Raw genomic sequence first — 21,643 nt, 5'->3', positions numbered from 1 at the left:
TTGGAGGATCAACAAGGATCCTTGGAGGATCGACCAAGGATCACATTTTCTTAAATAACGGATGTCAGTCTAACCCTGTATGTGCAATTAGCCAGGTATTATTTTGTGGATCTGTGGATGTTTGCTCACATGCTATAATAATCAGTTCTATTCATGCTTGCACAACACTCACGATCAGGAATCTCAAAACATCTTGCAAACATTAATTAAGCCCCTGTTAGCCATTATGGTGGGTAGGAGTTCCATTTAACAGAGGCATAGGGATGTGAAGAAGGGAAACTCGTAGTACAGGCAAGCTCAATTGGAAAGAGAATTTAGATCTGTCTTGTTTTAGCTCACAGAAACCACTGGCTCCTACCAGCCTCAAGGCTGAGTTTAGAATAGGAAGATTTTTAACAGCTGCAGGGCTGCCAGTTACACTTGGTTATCTTCCTTATATCATTTCTTTGCTCTGCCTCTGGCTTGTATTTGGAAGAAGTGTATATTTTATCTCTAAAAGTTGGGGAACCTGATGTCTGATTGAGGTTCCCTGCAAGACATCGTGCTGTGGCAGTGCTATGGGGTCAGCAGAGATCCTGTAAGTGGCAAAGAAGGGGTGGTCCAGTCTCTCCTAGGGGTGGGCTCTTGGACTTCTCTCCCACCTCCACTGCTACCTCATTATAACAGCTACTTGACAGCAGAAAGGAGGAACTGTGGATGTTAGGGCACTTCCTGAGCAACGGGAGACAAAAAAAAAATTACTTTTCCTGTGGCAGCTGAATGAGAACAAAGATCACATCTCCGAGTGCACTTCTGGAATAGTCAACAGTGTGTAAAGTGCTAGCCAGCACTTTTTCTAAAATACAACCACCAGGCAAGTGACATGAAATGAGCTCTAAGATATACGATCCTCCTTTAAACCATGCATACAAAACACAGGCACTGGTGTGACGAGAATAATGGCTCCAGCCCTCTCTCATCACACAACTGCAAGCCTCAGGAGTCATTCTACTCAGGCCAGCAGACTTCAGAATTAAAAGACATCACTTTAACAAGAGTGTACCTCAAGCAGGACAAAATCCTTATCAACCTTATCTTTGGTTTTGTTTTACACCGTTGTTTTGCTTGCCTCCTTCAGAAATGTGAGTTACTCTGCTGAGATAAGACTGCTCCTATGCTCAGCAGGGGAGTGTACTATACAGCCAAGCATATGTTAATTTGGATTTTTAATTTCCTTGCTTTGTGATATTGAAATGCTACTTTTACAACTTGGGAAATAATTCATTTTTAGGAAACTCTTAAATCACGCCGCATTAAGAATTAAGAATAGAAAATGAGAGATCATTTAAAATGCACAAAGCAGCGTTTAAAAATAACTTTCTTTAACCAAATCTGTATTTAAGATGTGCTAGCAACAAAACTATTTCCTCTGTAGAACATGTTGTGCACCTAAAGTTATCTTCACTTCCAAAGAAAGCATTGGCTGCTATTAGTAAACTATTAGGAAAACTTTCAGATAACAGACACTCCCAAAATTCTGGAGGTAGAATTTTGAACACCTCAAATCTCAATTTTGAGCATACTGGTTTTGTATACAGATGGAGTAACAGGGCTCGAGTTTCCAATCTGTTTCTTCAATTTGTTTCTGAACTCTAGAACAGTGGAAAAAAACCAAAATCTTTTTGTTGTTCAAGTGTGAAAGAGGCTGCAAGCTGGGAGGAAAGATGGCACCGCACTGTGCTTTGCTCCCAGTCACTTCCAACAGCTCACTGTCTACTTTCTTAGCATTTTGGCAAACACGAGCACAAATATCATTTTAAATTAAAACCACTCCAACACAACATTAATAAGTTTAAACAGCTTGCTAATTTCATCAACTCCTTATGTTGCTAACACAAAAATCCTCCATTTTTATCTACCATCATACGTGATGGGAGGTAAGGGAGGCATGTGCCTTACCAAGTCTTCTACCAAGAATCAAGCTTGTGGAGTTCCTGTACACCACCTAATTGTTCTTGCTGCTTAGTGGCATCAGCAAATCAAGCCTCGAATGGTGGCAGCTGACCAATCTTTACACTTAATGCTAAAGTTTGGTTAGAGTTTTAGTGTTTTAGGACAATCACCCTTCCCAGATGGCTTGTTCCTTACCTCTGTACCTCCTTGTTCTTCCACATGGAGGCAGACTGAGCCTTTGGCACACGTTCAATGGAATTCACCAGTTCTTCCATGAGAAGTCTGAAAACGGTAACAAAGTTATTGGAACTGCAGCCTTTCAGGTAAGACATCACCAAATTTCAGCTAGTCAATTCTATCTGACTGATTACGACAGTAAAAGGATCTGGCCTACTGGGTTAGGGGTTATTGGGAAGGGAGAAGGGCAAGAGGAACTCCCAAATCTCTTGCTATACAAGATGACTTCTACATTACTGCCTGCTTGCCACAGGGAATGAGACAAAATATATTAAGAAAACATATCAGCTGATGTCTGTCTGTTCACCACTTTGAGAAGTCAAGCACATCGTCAGAGGGAACCCTCCTCATCTACAAATGCACAGTTCAGTATTTGACATGGAAAAACATCAGTCATTACAAACTGTTAATATAGATTTCAGTGCCCAAAACTAAGCAGCATTTGCAGCTGTACGCACGCTTTCCTTTGAAGGCAGGAAATGGCAGATTTAACTGCAGAACAGTATCCTGATTTACTTGGGATGGTGAGAACCATACCAGAGTCTACCCTCCAACAAGCCTATGCTTGTTATCCTCAGCTATGGGCCAGCAAGAGCCCAGAGATCTACTACTAGTTCATATTTACGTAATTCCTTTCTCTGTCAAGAGCCTTTAGCTTTTGTTTTTAAACAAAGGGAGAATTATTCTGGTGTGGAAAGTTTGTACTTTGGTGTGGAAAGTTAATAGACAAAGGCTCCTGCCCTGAAGTGCTTACAGCAGAAGTTCAGAAATCACAGTCTAATCTGATTTTTAACTATTGAACATGGCAGCTGCTCTGCATGAGAAATGCACACAGCACAACTGCAGTTACAACGTCCAGGAAGAAAGCTGCAGCCTTTACTTGCTGGGATTGACCTATTTGATCAACAAACTTTGGAAGAAAGTACTACCAAATTAGACAATCAAATGCTAACTTTTTGACAGCACTGGAACACCCTGGATTTTCTACTTGTCTCATACTTCTGCTGCTTTTCTCTCTGCTTCTCTTTAGAATTAGGAGCTTATGAGAGAATCTCAACTGTCATTTGAAATGAAGCCTGCTTGAATTCCCTTCCACGGAGTGGAGACTGGTATGAATCTCAAATGCTGAAAAACTACAAGGCAGTAATCTTAATGGCATTTATTAAAACATTGGTGACTTCTCTTTCGTTTAAGGGGAACAGAGAGGACAAGAAAGATCTTTGATGGTGGTTCTTGAAGGTTTGAAGCAGGCTATACGGTAACTGCTGCTCAAGGTATCTCTGTCCACCCAAGATCTACTATTCCACATCTGCCTGGACTCAACACAAAACATCTGCTGTAAATGACAGGCAGTTCCAGAGTTTGGGAAACACTGAGTTAACACATTTTCAGCACTAAGGACTTGGCTGGTATTCAGCTACTGCCTAAGAGCCTCTTTGGAACTTTAGACACTGCTCCTTTACCCATATTATCCTTCACACCTTTCCCTTAGCAGTGATGAAAGAGGAGCAGAGGATATCAAGGGGCTTTTTACCTGCCAATTTGAACAGTGGGCTCAGTGGCATACACCGTTCCAGTGAATCCTGTGTACTCTGTGATATAGGGCAATGCCATCATGCAGTGATAGTTTGAGATCAAGATTACATCCACCGTGGAGAGGTCAAGCAGCTCAGTCTGAAAACAGAGGAAAGAGATAAGCGACATGTAACGCTTTCACACAGTTTAAGCAATGACAGGAAAACTTGGATTTATTAAAAGTCTCTCTATAATTACTCCCTTTTCTGATCTAAAAAGGAAAGCAGGTCCTGCTTTTGCCTTTCATGTAACAAAATGGCTGCTGCTAGGAGAAGCATGATTACACTTACCAAAGAACTGATGGCTGCACCTCCTTACTGAGGAATGTGGCTGTCCAACCACTGCCACTTCCTCACTAACAATTTATCAGTGGGTCTCATACTTTCTATGCTGCATGTGGTACAGCAACCCAGGAGAGAGATGAATGTACAGTGTATTTATTCATATGCTTACAATGATTTATATGTATTTTCCCAGACTAAATGCTTGACATCTTCATCATCCACATTTTCTACAGCTAGAGATTAAGCTCACTTAGATGATACTACAAAACAGATGGGTGGGTCTAATTTGTTTTGATGCGACAGTTAAGACAGCAGTTCAGAGAGTGAAAGGAGATGATTTCACACATTGTTAAAGGAATTTTAATTAGAAATATTTACTGGTAATGCTATAACACAAGTGGTGTCAAGCCAGAAATTTACAAGATATATGACCTCTAACTCAGTTATTATAGAGCAGCTAATGGAATTCAACACTCATCAAGCACATATTATCTGATTACAAGGCTTGGTCCAGCAATTTGAATAAAAATGGCAGGAAAGTAGGTCACTTGTCTTTTCAGGGGGCTGACATGGTGTTCTGGTGACAAGCTGCTTAACTCACCACTAAGCATTCAAGGTTTCAATCCATGATCACAGCTGATTTTAGAGCACAATCTCCAATCTAAGCACAGTAAATGAACACCATCCTCCAATTCATGACAGGACACCTTTTATTTTACAGTGCTTGCCAGGCAAAAATACACTGCATGGTATCAAAGAGTCTGCTGATGCCTGCTCCTACCAAGCTGCTCCTTCATGGTTTGGTTTTCAGCTGTGTCTAGATTACAGAGAATCAAATGGGGAGTCACTCCAGGCCTGAGCTGAATCCCAGCCCAGCAAGCCATGGGGGGATAGAAAGTACAGACTACCATTTTCCAAGCTTAAGTGTCCCATATCTCAGCATCCTAGAAGCATTTACTAATAGGATGCAAAGGGTGTCAAAACCAAAACAAAGTAGAATCTTCCCTGGGATTCACAGCAATCTCAGTAAAAGTGCCTATGAGGAGAAGAGATTTAAAAATGTTTCTTGAATGTGAAGTGAGAGAGATCAGAAGGTTGCCAAGCAAAGAAAGGGCAGCACTCTGACATGTGGAAGCGTACTCTGCTGCTGAGACAGCCTCTTATCACCTTGTGGCTTCTGGACTACGTTCAAAATTCGGCTTTCTTTGGCAATGGTGTTCCTGGAAGTGATAGTGTGACTCTGAAACTAACTGCTTTTGCAGACAACTTCCTTCAAAAGTAGCGGTGTGGAACGAGAAGAGGACAAAGCCTTTTTCACACAAGCTCCTTCTTACCCTATGCTGCCAAGCACCAGCAACATTTCTACTTTATGATGTGCCTGCAGGCCACGCTCCTGCAGACGAGGCAGCACGTAAAGCTAGAGAAGAGTGCTGTGTGTCACTATCCTAGTTTTCCCTTCAAGCACTTGGCATCTGCTGGGAACCTGAGGAGCTGAAGCATTTGAGGGGTATTTGTACAGCCCCTAAAATGTTGACATGTGCAGCTGGTTGCCATCTTCTTGTTACAAGGACTGCTGGAAAATGGTTACATTCAGTGATGGCACTGGCATAATAGAGCTGCAGCTCCCCAACAGCCATTTTGGAGATGGGGGTATTTTCCAGCCAAATAAAGTAATCAGAAAGGTGAGCTGAAGCACTTCAAATCCCAGCAGGGAATCATTCCTATGTATGGCCTCAATTCCAAAGGGAATTCAAACTGCACTCTATCTTCCCAAAATCTGGAACATAATGGCACTTTCTGCCACACAGATGCTTTCTAGATCCCTGTTCTTCTCCAGAACCCTCCCCCCCAACGGGAATCATTTTGGGTTGTTTTGGTGAGTGAATTATGTTTCTTCCTGCTGGGGAAAAACAGCAATTGCACAGAGACCTGCTGATACTGTTCCCCAAAACCAGCATCAGAGCTGCCACCTTACTTTCAAGAATCAAGATTACAAGAGTCAGGAGCTCTGAGGTGGGTTTCGTGGTGTCAACAGGCATAAACACCATTGCTAGTAACCCAGCAAGCTGACAGCAATCTTCCAAAACAGATTTGCAGTTCATCAACAAGACCAGGCAGAAAGGAGAAAAAAAAAATATCCCTGCCCAAAAGCAATCCCAACATGAAATGAAAGAACTGATGCTATCACAGCCTGAACACAGCTGAGGAAAGAGGATACTGTTCTCAGACTATTCACAACCATTCATCCTCCCCACTCTCTGCTCACCTTTTTCTTTTTTTCAGCTCTCCTACAGAGAGGTAAACCCAGTTAATTCAAACACTTTCAATAGCCTTGCTTTCCTTTTTGTTTTGTTTTTGTAAAATGGCACATATTCTTGGCCAAACCAACTAAAGCAGCAGCAGCTTGCACAGCTATGTCTACGTGGACACGAAGGTACAGTTCTTTGCTCACAGTGGCACTGATGAGTAGCACAAAATGCAGTGAAACTTTTGCTGAAGGAGAACAGCAGGACTGACTGCAGCCCAGCAGCTTCACCACAGGCTCCTCAGGGGAGCTCCAGAAGGCAGGCCGTGCCTCTCTGGTCAGAGACTTTCCTCCTCTTCATCCCCTGCCCTTATCCAGACCAGCACATGTTTTCTGACATAATCAAGTCTGGCTCAGTTATACTGTCTTTAAAGGGCAAATGACAAAGGACAGTTAAGCCTCGCTTATTCTTTTGTGAGATGTGGATCTGCTCAATATAGAGGTACCTTCACTTGACCACAGGGGTTTTAGTATTATCACTCACAGAGTAACAACAAATTAGCAGGAATCTGCTAATAACAATAATTAAGCTAATTTCTCCCACACTGACTGGTTTTTAAGTAAGGCTTTGAATTAACTCACCTCTGGCAAGCAGAACTCTGGCACTGAATCCACGAACACATGGCCAGAGCACTCCTTCAGCTCCTGGGAGAAAAGCACATCAACAGAAAAGACAAAAAATACAACAGTGTTACTCTAGTACAGTGAATTTTGCACTTTCAAAACCTTTCCTTTATCGTAGGCAATTTCCAACCCTTTCCTACACTGTATTTGTTCCCCTTCCAGACATCATCCTTTGTAAGCAAGTCTTCTCCAATTGGTTTTGTGGAAAATGAATCCCTATTTAGGGCACTTGATGAACCACCTACCAGGGATCCAGGTTTCACATGGCACTTCTGTTCTCTTTATCTCTATTGGATCTCTAGTCCTCTATTTTCTCTTTTTCCAGAGGTGACATGAGAAGCTTTTGTGAAATGAAAAGTGACATTCTTCAGCATTATACATGGAAAAGAGCAAACAGAAACATTCTCAACTCTAATCCCAGCCTCCCTCATGGGGTAGGCAACCTTCCTCTCTGTTCTTTGTCTCACTGATGCTTCTCCTGCTCGTCCCACTGCTAGTGGTCTAAGCCAGCTTCAGACTGAGAGAATTAAAAATTGAATCCAATTCTTAATAATTACAGTGCACCTGCCAACTAATAACGAATGAGCAATTACATCTAGTGGCAGAAGTCTCCTAACCTCATCTCAAGGGAGTTCAAAATGATTAAAACTAGATCGCAGCAAATTTCAATGCCTCTCCAGGACGTAAGTTTTATAACTGTCATCCGGAGAGTGCTATAACAGAACATCCACCTGACATGATAAAACATCCTCCTTTGACTCCTTCCCTTGCCTTTTTCCAGCATGGGTCAGAGTATTTACCATTCCAAGCAGTTACGATGGTCAAGGTGAAGGTAAGAGATGCTGCCTTTGAATTTTTAAACACATGTTTTCCATTGACACTGTGCAAGTTTGATTCTCCAGAGCACACACTGCAGGAGCACCAAAGAAATGTAAATACCTCACTTACAAAATATACTGACAGCCTATTTGCTCTTCAGACAGAACAGAACCCAAAGGCTCTGAGACTATGGAGTTTAGGAGAAGCAAATCTGAAGTGGGTAACTCCATTCCCACCACAGAGCATCTATAACTGTGATTCTCAGTCAGCATATGCTCTGAAGAGAGCTAATACTGTTTCACTTACAGAAGCACTGCCTATATAGTTTCTTTTGTCTCCCATGAGAAGAAAACTCAGGTCTTAAATCTATGATCTTCAGCTTTCTCACCTGCAGGAATCAGATCAGCCCAGAAGTCCCCTACAAAAGGGGCTATTATTACTATTTTCCTTTAATGTTCATGCAGTTGGAGAACAATCTATTAAAACAGTATTTTCTCTACCAATCTCTATTGCTGCACACATTTGAAAAGCGCCTGCCTATTTTACCAGCATCTGACATATTTTTGTGTTCATTGTTCCCCTATGGCAGATCCAGCTGGATGCAGCAGTGCCTAGTTTCGGTTGAAGCCCAGAAAAATTCTCATTATAAAACCACTGCCATGAAAAGAAGGGGGAAAAAAGGAAAAAACCATCTCTCATATTTGAGTCGATCCTGTGTCTTAGAATTAGGAGGCTGGAGATGAAACCCTCCCTTCTATGTCCAGTGGCAGAACACAGGTGAAGCCAAAGCTCTTCCTCTGTGACCTCCCATGAGAGACCTCCCATGGCCAAACCATTCACCTGTAGTTTTCCTGTCTAAAAAAGGGGGATGATAACAACCTCATTTACAAGTTAGTTATGGAGCTTTACTGTCATAAAAGCGAGGCTGTTGACTAAAAGACACTCTACAAGTTAAAGTACTGTTATTTATGTAGCTCAGTGAAACAGGAAAACATGCAAACTGATGATTTCTGCATTTTTAAAAGGGTACTTTAAAAAAGCAGGCTACTTCTGAAGACTGAAAGCCTCAGAGTTGCAGCTAACATTTTGTTTGAGAATGTTCTGCTCTACATCATGGCTGGTAACAGCACACACAGAAACCTTGGCGATGAGTCAGCATGATAATATTGCTCCTGTAGTGCAAGCCCCTGATCTGTCTGGTGGCTTTTTGCATGGCAAGAAAATTCTAACTATCAGTACAGTACCTTGTCCAGAAATGTGCTTCCATCTTTCAAAACTAATCCAGGAAGTTTGGACAGCCTGGGGCTGCAGAAGGAGAGAAAAAAATATATTGAAATATGAATACTTTCATTGTCACTCATTGAGCACAGATCTTCTGTTTGTTGTCAGACAGGAAAAGAACACCTTCTCAGTTTCGGGGAACTAACAATCTCAATAAAATGGACAGTTTCACAGTGTTTTAAGTGTTCACTGAAATGACTTTCACAAATCATCACTATGACACTTACGCATTAAAAAAATAAAGAGGACAACACATGCAGGGAGTTTGATTTTAGTCCTTTATGATGAGAATTTCAAAAAGGCTCAGTGCTATTTAAGTTGCCTTAGGTGAAATGGCTGTGTAAATGGAAGAAAGATTAAGGCAGCAGAAAACTTTATGTCTGAAACAACACAAAAGCACTGTAAAACTGAATCTGCTTCAGGGCAGAAGATGACAAATAGTCACCCTAGCAATACAAGGCAAAGACGGACACTGAGGCCTCAGTCACTGATGGACACAGAGGGTGTGATTTTATAGCCCTGTAAACCATGCTTTCATGCCCTGAAGACCCACACCAACATCTGTACAGCTTGCAGCTGTGTTGGAAGGAGAGGAGCAAGCAGACTTTGCTGTAACTGCACGCTTTATGTTGGCAGGTGTGGAACCAGACAGCAACAGCAGTCCCTGCCCCCCCACCTTTTTTTGTTTGTTTAATATTTTTTGTTTTAAATGCTAATAAGGTAACTTCAAGGATAACGGTGTAATCCTGAGCTTACAGTCCGAACTGCCTCAGCATTTCATGCACCCCTGCTTCACAGTTACACCTGATTTTTGTGTGAGTCTATAACTTAGTTCTGAAACTACTGCCGACCCAGATTCAAGTACCTGCACAGAAATCCAGAAAAGCTGAGAGAATGAGATACTAAAACCTGCCTGGAACAAGGCCTGTAAAGACCTCAGATTCAGATACAGAACTTGACAACCTGGTTGCAGTGAAACATGTCAGTACTGAACTCTGAAGAGAAGAATGCTTATGCACTATAAGGGCTTTTGAATTTAAGTTCTTGAAAATAGGAAGTGACTCAATGGCTCGGAGGAATCTTGTGTTTAAGCTAGGATCAGTATAAAAGAACTGATCCTAACTGGTACTGAGGTAAGGCACAAGAAAAAAGGGGAAATAAAGATTCAAGGAGTCAAGGCAGAAGGTGAGAGCAGAAGGGTGTCATAAAGAAGCAGCAGGAGAAACTACACCAGAGAAGCATGACCCTCTTCTGAGGATACAGAGCAATTCTGAAGAAGCCTAATGATATAAAAGAGGAGGTGTCTCCTCTACTGGGAGGTATACTCCCAATGGACGTGCTCAAAAGCACAGATTGAGTACTGTATTTCAGAGATGGGTGGGGAAAACTGTAGGGAGAGCAGATGATGTAAAGGGAAAAGCTGGGAAAGAGCAACAACAAAGCACCCTGCTAAGCAGCAAATGTAGCAGGTAAAGGAGGGGAGGAGGAAAGGACCAAAACGTTGGTTGGAAGGGCAGGTCGGCAGGTCTGCAGTACACCCTCAGAGCCAACCCGGGTCAGTCACAGCTTTCTTTCACTGCAACTTGCAAATGCCTGAAGGATGAGATTCCAGAGAGTCTGGGAATGGTTAGAAGTGTGAAACTAGGAGAAACTTCATCATTGAAATGCTAATGCCCAATCTGAGGCTCTCAAGTAGCAATCCATGACTACTTGCCCCCCCAGCACTGTCACCTGAGAAGAGTTTAACCATTCTTCCTATGGTTCTTCCAGGTAGATGCAGAGTGCTATTAGCTCCTCCTTCAGCCTCCCATCTGCTGGATCAAATCAGATCAACTCTTCAACCTCTCAGTATAGTCATGGGCTCTGAACCCCAATCATCTCAGACCCCTTGGAAGACCCTCTCAAGTCTCTCAGCACCTTCCTTCAGCTGGGAGTCCAAACTGGGATCAATCTGTGCTTTCTCCAGCATGAAGCCAAGAGGAATAAACTCCTCTTGATGTGCTGGCCATGCCTTTCCTAAGTTAGCCTTGTACGTGGCTTTGCCTTATTAATGAGTGAGTACTAAACCTGGCATCCACTGAAGAGAATACAATGTTGTTAAGAGAGGCAAAATAAGTAGATGGCTCCTGAGGGGGGGAGGAAAAGTGGAATATGCAACACAGGACAGAAAGGACTTTTACCTTGAAGCCAAGAAGAAACACAGTTCCTGCCGACATAGTTCTGACATTGTAATAGAGTGATTGATTAATCCAAAATAGCTAGAACTGTCACATAAATAACATGAGCAAGTGTGTCATGGCTAGACAGGAAAGGTTAAGAGCTTCCCACATGTTCACCTTGCAGTTTTGCATTTGACTTTGGTACAGGGGAGAAAATTCCAGTTGACAAACTTCCTTTAAAGTACAGGAACTGGCTTGGAGTGTTTGGCAACCGCTGCACTTTGTGCACGCTCCATGCGCTGATGGGAACAAGGACTGCCATTTCCAGGGTGCAATTACATATCTTTTGATGGGCTGAAGACCAAAGAATTCTAAAAAGTGTCCAGTTCTTTTAAAGAGACAAACACTACAGCACTTTCCTTTCTCACAGATGAAAGGACAGGCTCTCAAAATGTTTGCTCAAGGAGGGTCCTGTGTGAGGCAGGACACCGGCTCTAGCTGCATAGCAAAGACCTGCTGTAATAGCAGAGGTAACTATTAGGGCACTGTTGCAGATTGCATACAAGCACTTGCAGGGCTCAAGTGGTTCATGGATCCTACTTCCACAGATGCACGGATCCTACTCTGGCTTCAAGACAGCAGAGAGAGAGGCATAGCTCCCCTCTGGTCATGGTTTTGTGTGGGTCTGTCTCAGCCTAGTTGCAAGAAGCACTCCTCATTATGAGAGGAAATACAGCTGGTAATAACCTGAGGTCTGAGACATTTCAAATTCTTGCTCTGCTACAAGCATCATGAAAGACCTCAGTCAGGCCTTCTTTTAGTCTGTCACCTGGAAAACGATGGCAATGTCAGCTTCTATCACCTACCCACACTATGTTGGTAATACACATTTCAGTTGCATAGGTATTTAGACATCCTGGTAATGGAGACCAGATATATGATGTTTCCAGCTCGTTTCCACAGCTCCCTGCAGGACACCTGCTTTGTAGAATACTGAAGAGATCAATTACTTGCCCAAGTCCATGTACTTAGGACAATCCTTGCTGTAGGGGGTGTTCAATCACCTTACCGACATGATTGATTAGATTTAAATCCAACTGTTTGCTTGGATTCCTCTGGGCCATCAGGGGTCAAATCTGACATCCTTTCTTATTGAGTTTGAGTCATTTTAGTGCAGACATTCTGGAGGTACTTGGGGAATTCCAGGTTGTGACCTGCAATTTGGCTGTTCATTCCCAGGGTCTGCTATCAGGAGACAAAGCTGGCATATCCCAGGGGAGCACTGATGCCTGAAGTTCTAAGAACCTCCTAAGCCTTTGTCCAATCACCTAATTTTGCTATTTGCTCCCCTTTCAATTTCTTTCTTCTTTCAGGAGTGGGGAGAAGCTAATGCAAGGCAACTGCATTGAACTGAACTGTCTGCAGCTGGATTCACCCTTTCTTTTTCTTATTATTCCTAAATCTACTACTGCTCCTGAATTTTAAAGTTAGCAAAAATAAACTATCACACAGATCTGCCTTTAGGCATCTGTTGCTCACTGCACAGAGCCTGGAACTCCATGTCCTTTCAGAATAATGCCTGTGTTGTCTATGCTTCCCTTCTCCAAGAAACAGCAAATTGTACAAAGTGCTGATCATCTGCTTTAACCTCATTAGGTCACTTACAAAACTCCCTTCCCTGTCACAATCTGGCCCTTTCAACCCAGTCTCCCCTGAACCCAGAACGCATCTCACTTCTTTCCCTGTGGATCAAAGTCACTAAGAGCCTTTTGTGAAAACTCCTGCTAGCTTCACACCACCAGGGTCTACTCATTCCCACCTTCCCAAACAGTGGGACTGTAATCTGTTCCATTTAATGCAAGACATGCATCACTCTGAACATCAAATCCATTCACAAATCCAAATCCAGGAAAAGACTACCTGTGAGCCAGAGCACGGAAGGAGGAGTTCTGATCTCAGGATTCTCTTCCTGAACTACTTTTGCTTCGCTGCTGCTTCATTCCAGTGTGCACTGCACTTTTATTTATTTAAATTTTAAAAGGGAACAATTATGCCATGAAGTCAACTAAGGAGGATGGTTAAGTGCTATTTTTCTTTGCATTAGCCCACGCTCTGACAAAAAGCCTGAGAAGATGGTGGTTAAACAGTACTTGCCGGGCTCCCTGCACTCCATCTCAGTTACCCATTTATCTCATCTTGCATGAAGAAGCCAGAAAGATGACAGATATGTGACCTCACTTGTGCTGAGCAGTTGCAGCAATACCTTACTGAAGCTTAGAATAAATTATCTAGAAAAACCAATCAATAAATCCATAAAATGTCTTCCGTCTACTGAGCCAAAGGACGTTATTTTGATAAAGAGAATTTTTAAGTGAACAAAGTCTATTTATGATATCAGATGATGCAGTTCATTTGTACTCATCCCCTCTCTCCTTCCAATATACCATTTCATGCAGAGCACTCAAACTGCAACCCAAGAAGACACAAACTAAGTGCTCACAGGCTGCAGAACATACCTCTGAACCAGCGGCAACGGCAGGAAATTGAGGGTAGATGTCATATCCAGTCCACAGTCCAGCATGATGGTGGTGGACTTGAACTTGAGCACGTTGCATGGTAAGGTGGGATGTCCCGACAGGCAGTACTGAAAGTAGAATATGAAATGAGTTCCTCAAGGCCTTTACCAATAGACCAAATCCCCTGAAAATGGACTTTTCCTCCCTCATTTTTAAGCACACAGTTTCATGCATGCCAGAATGAAACTCTTGGTTTCACATGAATTATTGTCTCAAAACTAGACATTGTTGGAATTTCCCCACGCCAGGGTATTAAGATGCAGATTTTCTTCCGACAAGGTTTTCTGCTCACAAAGGACAAATGGATAGAGTAGCAGTTCTCTCTAATTTATGACACATACAGAACCTTTCTTCCACAAGCACCCATTTTCACAGATCCTGGACAATCTTTAGAACTCGGTCCTACTGGCAAAACTCGGCTGAAATCAGTGTGCAAATTCAAGAATTACTTGGCGTGGAAACAGAATTGCTGTAAGAGCACAAGTCGTATTTCCTTAAGGAATTAACAAAGAAGCAAGGTGCAGAGCACGCCGAGGAAGCTGCAGTGTGCAGTGCAGCAGCTCGAGGGCATGCTCTCACCTGCTTTTTGTCTTGCTAAACTCAAGCAGGAAACACTAGGGAATGGACCACCACAACCTGAATGGAACAGTCTGTGTACTGAGAAATCCCCAGCGCTTTGCAGGGTTAATGAGCCAGTAAGCAGGTTATGTGCTGGGCACTTCAGCATCATTGAGATGCAGCCATCTCCAGTACAGAGAGTGGCAAGCATTTAACAAGGCACAGGAGCAGCTGAAGCTTTGAATAAGAAGAGAGATGAATAAAAATGCTACCTTTAAAACGTGAGATTAGAAACAGAGATGTCTGAGTACAGGACAGCAACCACTAGGTACTCAATGGTTCTTCAAAGACCACAGGAATAAGAGATGTTGCATCTGAAAGTCCGGGCATCCCCTAGCACAACTACTCTCAGCTGGTCAAACAGCTTTTAAACTCGAGGTTTGGTCAATTAAGATGACAAGTATCAACTTGTTGTTCATGCACTGCACTAAAAACTGTCATTTTCTAAGGCATTTATTCCTTATGCTTGCTTTCCACAAGTGAAAAGAAGGTAGATTAATCATTTCTTTCTCTGCCTCCACTCACAATATGTTAACACAGGACTGCAACTGTTTGAATTAACGACTCCCAAGGAGACTGTTTACATACATTCATCAGAAAGCTGTTTTAAATTATATTTAAATATTAAAGCCCACTAACGTTCAAATATTAAATTAACAGCATCACAGTCCTCTGTTTTAAGTTCACGAAGTCTTAATTATTAAGGAGCAACATTACATTTTGTCTGCTGTTACCAAAGTTTAAGAAAGCTTGATAAACCAAGCTGGTGAAAAAGTGAATGTACAAACAAGGAATTTGGTTGGCTGTCACTCTGTGGTAAATGGATCCCTGGAAGCCAATGGACTCCTTCTATCACATTCATGTAAAGTGACATAAAGCAACCAAAACAACACCTTTATGCTGTACAGCTATTTGCACACGACATTTCCAGGGCTGTACATCTGTTAGAATTTTAGATTAGGAATCCATATTGCACTGTTACATCTCTATATGTACTATATTTGATTTCAGACACACCAGGCTCTTTACCTCTTAATTAGAAACCAGTTAAGAAAAAACACAAAACATAAAGGACCGTGAGTGTGCCAATCTCAGTGCACAGCTCCCTTGACTTGCTCTCTAAACTGGATGGCAGTTTGGCAGAGCAGGGCACAGAGATGAAGGCGAGGGGCTGAAGCCCTCACACAGCCTGGCTCTCAGCAGACATCTGGCTCAGGCTGAGGGCTCGCCAGCTCCAAACGTCGCTGGTGAGCTCATATATGGCAAAGTGACAGAGAAAAAGAAGAGATGACATCTCAAGCTAGCAGCTCCAAAACATTCCAAGTTTTGCAAGTTGAACTGAAGCCAACAAATACTGCAGCGCTTTGTTCCGGTGTTACCCATGGATCCAGTTCTCTCAACTGGATTTGTCCGGACCCAAGCACACTAAATTTGTTGAAGTTTGAGTTTTTCACTGGATTCTGAGTCAGGCCTGCAGGCTGTTACCTCTGCCTTGTTCTTCCAAATTAAACGCAAATGTACGTGAATGGAGGATGAAAGCATTCAATTCCCTTTCTCTGCAACCCCCTGATTCAGTCCTATTCCCAGACCAAATACAAAGTGAAGAATCTGCTCTTACAATCACCAGTCCCCAAACGTGGGACACAGGCCTAAAAACACTGAAATGATGGCAGACAGCCTGTAATCCCCCACCAAACCTTCCCCTCAATCTACCCTTGTACAAGACTCTACAAACAACAAGGAATCCCACATTCCCACTGGTCTTCATTTAAAGATTTCTCAGTTGGCTTTTCCCCCTACACTACAACATCAGCTTCCACAGCCATGCCCAGAAACACTTTCCCAGTTTCTCCAACCAGAAGCATTCATTAAATCATTACGGTTGGAAAAGACCTCTGAGGTCTTCAAGTCCAACCCACTCCACCTTGCCCACTGCGTCCCTCAGTGCCACAACCCCACGGTTCTGGAACACCTCCATGGACAGTGACCACAACACCTCCCTGGGTTGTGCCAGCACAGGGTCACTCTTTCTGAGAGGAAACGTTCCCTAATACCCAACCTGAATCTCTCCTGGCACAACTTGAGGCCAACACCTCTCATCTCATCGCTGTGAGCTGGAACAGAGGCTGGCCCCCAGCTCACCACAACCTCCTCTCAGGGTGCAGCACAGAGCCATGACGTCTCTCTCCTCTGAGCCTCCCCTGCCCCAGGCTGACCCATCAGCTTTTTGCTCTTCTCTGGACACGCTCCAGGACCTTCATCCACACACACAGACTTCCATCTCTCACATCACGTGGGATCAAGCTTTTCTGCCACCTGCTGAACTAATTTTACAATTAAACCACAAACGCGATGAACTTTAAGTCTCAAAACAAGCCCAGAAGTCAAGTTCACTTCCATAAAGCTTCCTTAGCCTCAAACCCACAACGTTACGTTTGACATCAAGTTAAACGCATCGGACGTTTGATGTCACAGCAAACGCTGCTCGTATCCTCAGCTCCCGTTCACAGGAAAGCAGCACAACTTCCGTGGCGACGTGGCTCTGGGGCAGCCCCACAGAAGCCCCACGCGCGCAGGACGGCGTACTACTGTAGAAACACCTCCAGGTGCCAACCTCCCCGCCTGCCCCTCACCCAACCCCAGGAGGGGCGGGAGGACGGTTCTGGTCGGTTCAACCGCCCCCCCCAGCGCGCCGTTAACTCGGCGGGAAGCGCCCTCACCCCACGGGTACCGCAGCCCGAGGGCGAACCCAGCGCAGAGATCAGCGCTCAGCTCACCGCCCAGCTCACCGCTCAGTAGCCCCCACCACTCACCAGCTTCATGCTTCACCCGGCTCTATTTACGGGGACAACCCTGCCCCCGCCTTCCTGCCTGCCCGTTCCCCCTTCCCGCCCCGGAGCATCACGGGATTTGTAGTCCCCCGGCCCGCGATGACGTCATGATCGGGCCCGCCCTCCCTCCGTTTCACCTTGCTCCTCCCGAGGCATGATGGGAGCCGTAGTCCGCGCCCCGCTTCTCCCCGCTCTCCCGTGGCGTGCCGCGCCGCCGGGCATGCTGGGAGTTGAAGTCTACGATCGGCGGCGCTCCCCGTCACCCTGGGGAGGGGGGAACTACAAGTCCCAGGGTCTCACAGCTGCAGCAGGTGGGAGCTCGGATGTTGATATCAACATGGCGCTTGTCAGACAGACAAAGACAGTCAGGCTGGTGTGAGCGAGCCAAAAAAAAAAAAAAAAACAACAAAAAAAACCCAACAACACCCAACAGAGAGGAAGGGAAAGCGAGACGGGGAGGGGGGTTCCCGTCCTCGGGGGGGGCTCCGGCAGCCGAGAGCTTTCCGCCCCACTATTGTTCTCCTCCCGCTGCGCCCCCATTAATCTCCCCTCACGCCGGGGGGGCTCCCCGCCGGGGGCGGCCGTTCAATGGTGAAGCGGAGGAGCCGCCGGCACCCGGAGGTGAGTGTGGGTGCGGGGGGGAAAGGGGGGGGGGCGGCTGAGCGAGGGGAGAGGGCGGGCGGGTGGGTGGGCTGCGAGGAGGGAGGGTGGGAGGGGGAAGGGCCCCCCCGTTCTCTTCTCCTCCTCCTCCTCCTCACCCTCCGCCTGAGAGATTCGCGGCGTGAGGAGAGCCGAGGGTGCGTGAGGAGGGGGACGCGGGCCGGGGGTGGGCGCAGCCCCCTGGGCGCTCCGAGTTGCAGCCGCGCGGCTCCGCCGCTCCTGACGGCGCGGGGTGGGCAGGAAGGTGCCCCCGGCTTTCCGGGAGCTCGCTGCTGCTGCTTCGTCTTTTTATTCTGTTTTGTTTCACCCCCCCCCCCCCCCTACACCCCCCACATCCCCAACCCCCCCCAGTCTCCGCTCCCGGGCGTGGGGAGGACGAACTCGCGGCGGCGGACTCCCCTCAGGCTGGGTGGGTGCTGGCTCCTTCATTTATTTCTTTATTCTTTTTTTTTTTTTTTTTTTCGGCTTGTTTTGGTGTTGTTGGCTGCCGACTTCGGGCTGGGGCCGCCTGAGGGGCTGCGAACCCCGAGCGGGGCTGGGGGGCCCTCTCCTTCATCTCTCTTTTCTCTCTCTCAGCCCTTTTTTCCCTCTTTCCTTTTCGGGATCCGACCCCCGACGGACCCATCACCCATTCTGGGTGAACCCCGCGGCTTTCCTACTGATATATGGGGGGGGGGGGGGGGGGGGGGGGGGGGGAAGGGCACGCCGCTACCGGGGCTTGCGGGAGGGCTTCGGGAAGGGCGAAGGCGTCGACCCGAATGGATTCGTTTGTGCGGGATGGGGAGAAGGAGCCGGCGAGAAATCGTTCTTAAAAACGCGTGCGGAGGGTTTGGGCGGGGTGTCAGCCGCTTGTTTATTCCTTACTTCTCGGGGAGAGCAGCTGCGGTGCTGCGTTGTGGGTGCCCGGCTTCGTTCGGGGCTGAGCAGAGCCCTGAGCCCAGCGTGGCCGGGGAAAGGACAGGGGATGCTGCCCACCCAACCTGCTCCGCTCCCGGGCTCAGCCAACCCGACTTCTGTACTGTTCTGCTTGTTTTTTTTCGACTCAAATCGCAAATTCGAGGCGGGTTGGGCTGAGTTCTTTCACCTCTGGTGGGTTTTTCGGTTGTTTTGCAGAGTACTTCTTTGGAATGGTTATTTATTCCCCTTTCTTTCCAGTGGGTCTGGAAAAAGCTGTGGCTGCATGGTGTTGTTCCCCCCTTGTGCAGGGGACAAAATGTTTTTTTGGGGATGGGGAGGGAAGAAGGAAGAGGAAAATAAAGGCTGTAAGCACGCCGGCTGCGGAGCCGGCTGTATCTTAATTTCTTCTTGTGCTCATTGGGACTACAGATAAGTGGCTTTAAGTACAGAACGCACGTGAGCTGAAGCTGGGAAGGTTTAAACTTTGTAGGGAGGAAAGTGTTAACCTGATGGCCAGGGCTTGGCAACGTGGGAGCCGATCTGATGGACCCCGGCTGCGTGCACCCCCCCCCTCTGATCCAACTGTATAGGGATGGAGGGGAAGGAAACGGGGAAAAACTACAATCTGCTTGTAAGACAGCATGTAAAAGACATTGTATTGGAGAAGGGAAAACTGGTGGAGAAAGGCTCGGTGCTGTGCAGACGGTCTGTGGGCTCCCAGAGCCCTGAAGTACCTGCTTGCATCCCGTGCAGCTCGTTGCTGCAGGGCTCATCAGGTACACTGCTTTCTTCCTGGGATGGTGCGGCTGGTATTTGATTTCCTCCATGGATGGGAGAGGAGGAGTCCTGTGCAGTTCTTTTCCCCGAGATGATTGCATTTGCTTTGGCCTTGCTGTACCCTACCTCATTAGTAGGAGCTGCATCTATATTTATTTACCATTACATCGGGTCCCTTGGGATGTCGGGTGTAGTTTGGAGTAGGTATATATGGATTTATCACTCTCAACATTTTTTTTTCTTCTTGTCATGGTACGGCCAAATCGTTCAGCAGCGGGGAACAAACTTAATTTATTTCTGTGTTTTGCATCTTCCTTTTTGCCATTTCTCTTGCAAATTGCTAAGAAAACATTTCTGAGGCGCAGGTGGGGGTGGGAAGTAGGAAAGAAGTGAGAAATGGATGGGATACAGCAGTGTAGGGATGTGTTTGTTAGCTGCATATTGTGAGACCTCTGTGAAAGAGCGGTGCTCGATGCTGTATCAGCTAACAGCGCTTTGGGAATGCTTTTTTCCCTTCTGTGAAGATTATTCCTTAGCCCCATGACAGCCACAACTTTGCTGTATGGTTGACGGGATTGTCTGACGAGCCTGGGCGTGAGATGAGGAACAAGGAACTTGTGTCTCGTTCAGCTCTGCCTCTTCTTCCTCCTATCGTTCCTTCAGCACAGCGCAGGCACCCGAACAGGCATCAGCATTTTTACTCCTGTGTCATCCAACTCTGTTCAGAGCAGGTCTAGACGACATTGTGGTATGCAGACTGCCAGCTGTGTTACAGGAATGCTACCAGAGGTGAAATTGCTGGGTATTTAAAGAATGGTAAGGAAATCTTCAAGGAAATACTGTGTGAATGAGGCCTGTTTCTCTCTACAACTACTTCATTAAGCGGTCTTGAGCAAATCTTTTATGTTTTGTTGACCTTTCTAGAAAATATGCATCCCTTCAGTACTGCGATACGGTAATTCCACGGAACTAGGAGCCAGTGTCTGCTGCAGAAAGCTTACTGCTACTTCTGAGCAGTTTCTGTGTGAGCCTTATGGGTCTCTTTCAAGGCGATATTAGAAGTTCACAGCTGTCCAGTGTTTGGAAATTGAATTTATTATGAAGCGTTTACTTTACAGTGATGATCCGTGGTTCATGGAAGTGTTTGATATGTTTTCCTCGGTGTCTGGAGCTGGGGAAATGGGGGCTTCTGACATTGGTTTTGAACATGGTTTTTATTTTCAATAAAATTAATTTCCAGTGAGCATGAATTTCCGGATGTTTTCTGTCATTAACGTTTGGGACTGCACTTTGTTGAACGTCAGTGAGGCAGAGATGGGATTTGGGTGTTTAGGATACGGTGTTTGGGAGAGGAGTTGGAAGAATGAATGAAACAGAAGCACGAGCAATAAAAAAACCCGGCCCCGTCCGCTTCATAAAGGCACCTCTGAAGATGTTTGGTGGTATGCAGGAGGACATGAACAGATTCCATCAAACAAACTGCGCAATTGAATCTGAAAAAAGCAACTTGTGTTTTACTGTGATTTCTGTGCTGAGCTTTTAAGGGCGCTACAGAAACACACGTTCCAGCACTGGGATCTGTGGCGAGGAGTTCTCACCTCATGCAAAGTTTAGGGTTTGAAATGGAGCTCTTGAAGGGGGGCGGCCAACTTGAGATTCCTGCTGCAGAGGAGCGTGTCGTCCTTTCTCCCCTTCCTTTCTGCAGCTTTGACACTTCTCAAGTCGCTGAAGTCGATTTCACTTGATGCTGGTTTTAATGGAGCAGGCGTTGGATCTGCGTGTGAGCCCTCGTGGGATTGCCCCTTTAATTATACCTATGCTGATAATATTATCTTGTGTGTTATCAATGGAGTGAGACCAATGGCATGATTTTAGTGGGATTTTAGGAGGTAATAGGAGAAATGGAATTTTTTTGGTCAACTCCCATCCTGAGAGCTCTTTTCATAAATTAGATTATTAATAAATTGTATTTTAGCATTCTAGTGTTCCTCTGTTGACTAGAACTGCTTTCTGACATGTACAGAGATGAGGGCAGCTGGGCAGCCAAGTATACTAAGAGTTCACATTT

The 21,643-nt window shown here is 45.4% G+C and overlaps 2 protein-coding genes across 23 annotated transcripts in view; one reads left to right on the top strand and one right to left on the bottom strand.

Moving 5' to 3' along the window:
• INTS9 (integrator complex subunit 9) overlaps positions 1-17,324 on the bottom strand; it is a 69,603-nt gene extending 52,279 nt beyond the window's left edge. The window contains exons 1-6 of one of the 2 annotated variants that reach the window (XM_048937370.1): positions 17,224-17,324; positions 13,733-13,860; positions 9,021-9,081; positions 6,916-6,978; positions 3,704-3,843; positions 2,128-2,214 (exon numbers count right to left, since the gene is read on the bottom strand). In XM_048937370.1, coding sequence (XP_048793327.1) covers positions 2,128-2,214; positions 3,704-3,843; positions 6,916-6,978; positions 9,021-9,081; positions 13,733-13,860; positions 17,224-17,232 — 488 coding nt within the window. In that variant the 5' untranslated portion in view covers positions 17,233-17,324. Of the gene's footprint in view, positions 1-2,127; positions 2,215-3,703; positions 3,844-6,915; positions 6,979-9,020; positions 9,082-13,732; positions 13,861-17,130; positions 17,196-17,223 lie in introns of those variants that run through there. The other variant, XM_048937372.1, reaches the window with a different exon arrangement.
• A 230-nt stretch (positions 17,325-17,554) lies between these two features.
• The window catches only part of HMBOX1 (homeobox containing 1), a 728,731-nt gene continuing 724,642 nt past the window's right edge, over positions 17,555-21,643 (top strand). For 13 of the 21 annotated variants that reach the window (XM_048937424.1, XM_048937434.1, XM_048937421.1 and 10 more), the window contains exon 1: positions 17,556-17,862. The gene's annotated coding sequence lies outside the window, so the exon portion shown is untranslated. Of the gene's footprint in view, positions 17,863-18,016; positions 18,039-18,229; positions 18,311-21,643 lie in introns of those variants that run through there. The other 8 variants (XM_048937428.1, XM_048937427.1, XM_048937429.1 and 5 more) reach the window with 5 other exon arrangements.

Source organism: Lagopus muta, chromosome 2 (genome assembly GCF_023343835.1).
Source record: "Lagopus muta isolate bLagMut1 chromosome 2, bLagMut1 primary, whole genome shotgun sequence".
In the NCBI taxonomy this organism is placed as follows: Eukaryota; Metazoa; Chordata; class Aves; order Galliformes; family Phasianidae; genus Lagopus; species Lagopus muta.
This window is presented reverse-complemented; position numbering and strand designations above follow the sequence as displayed.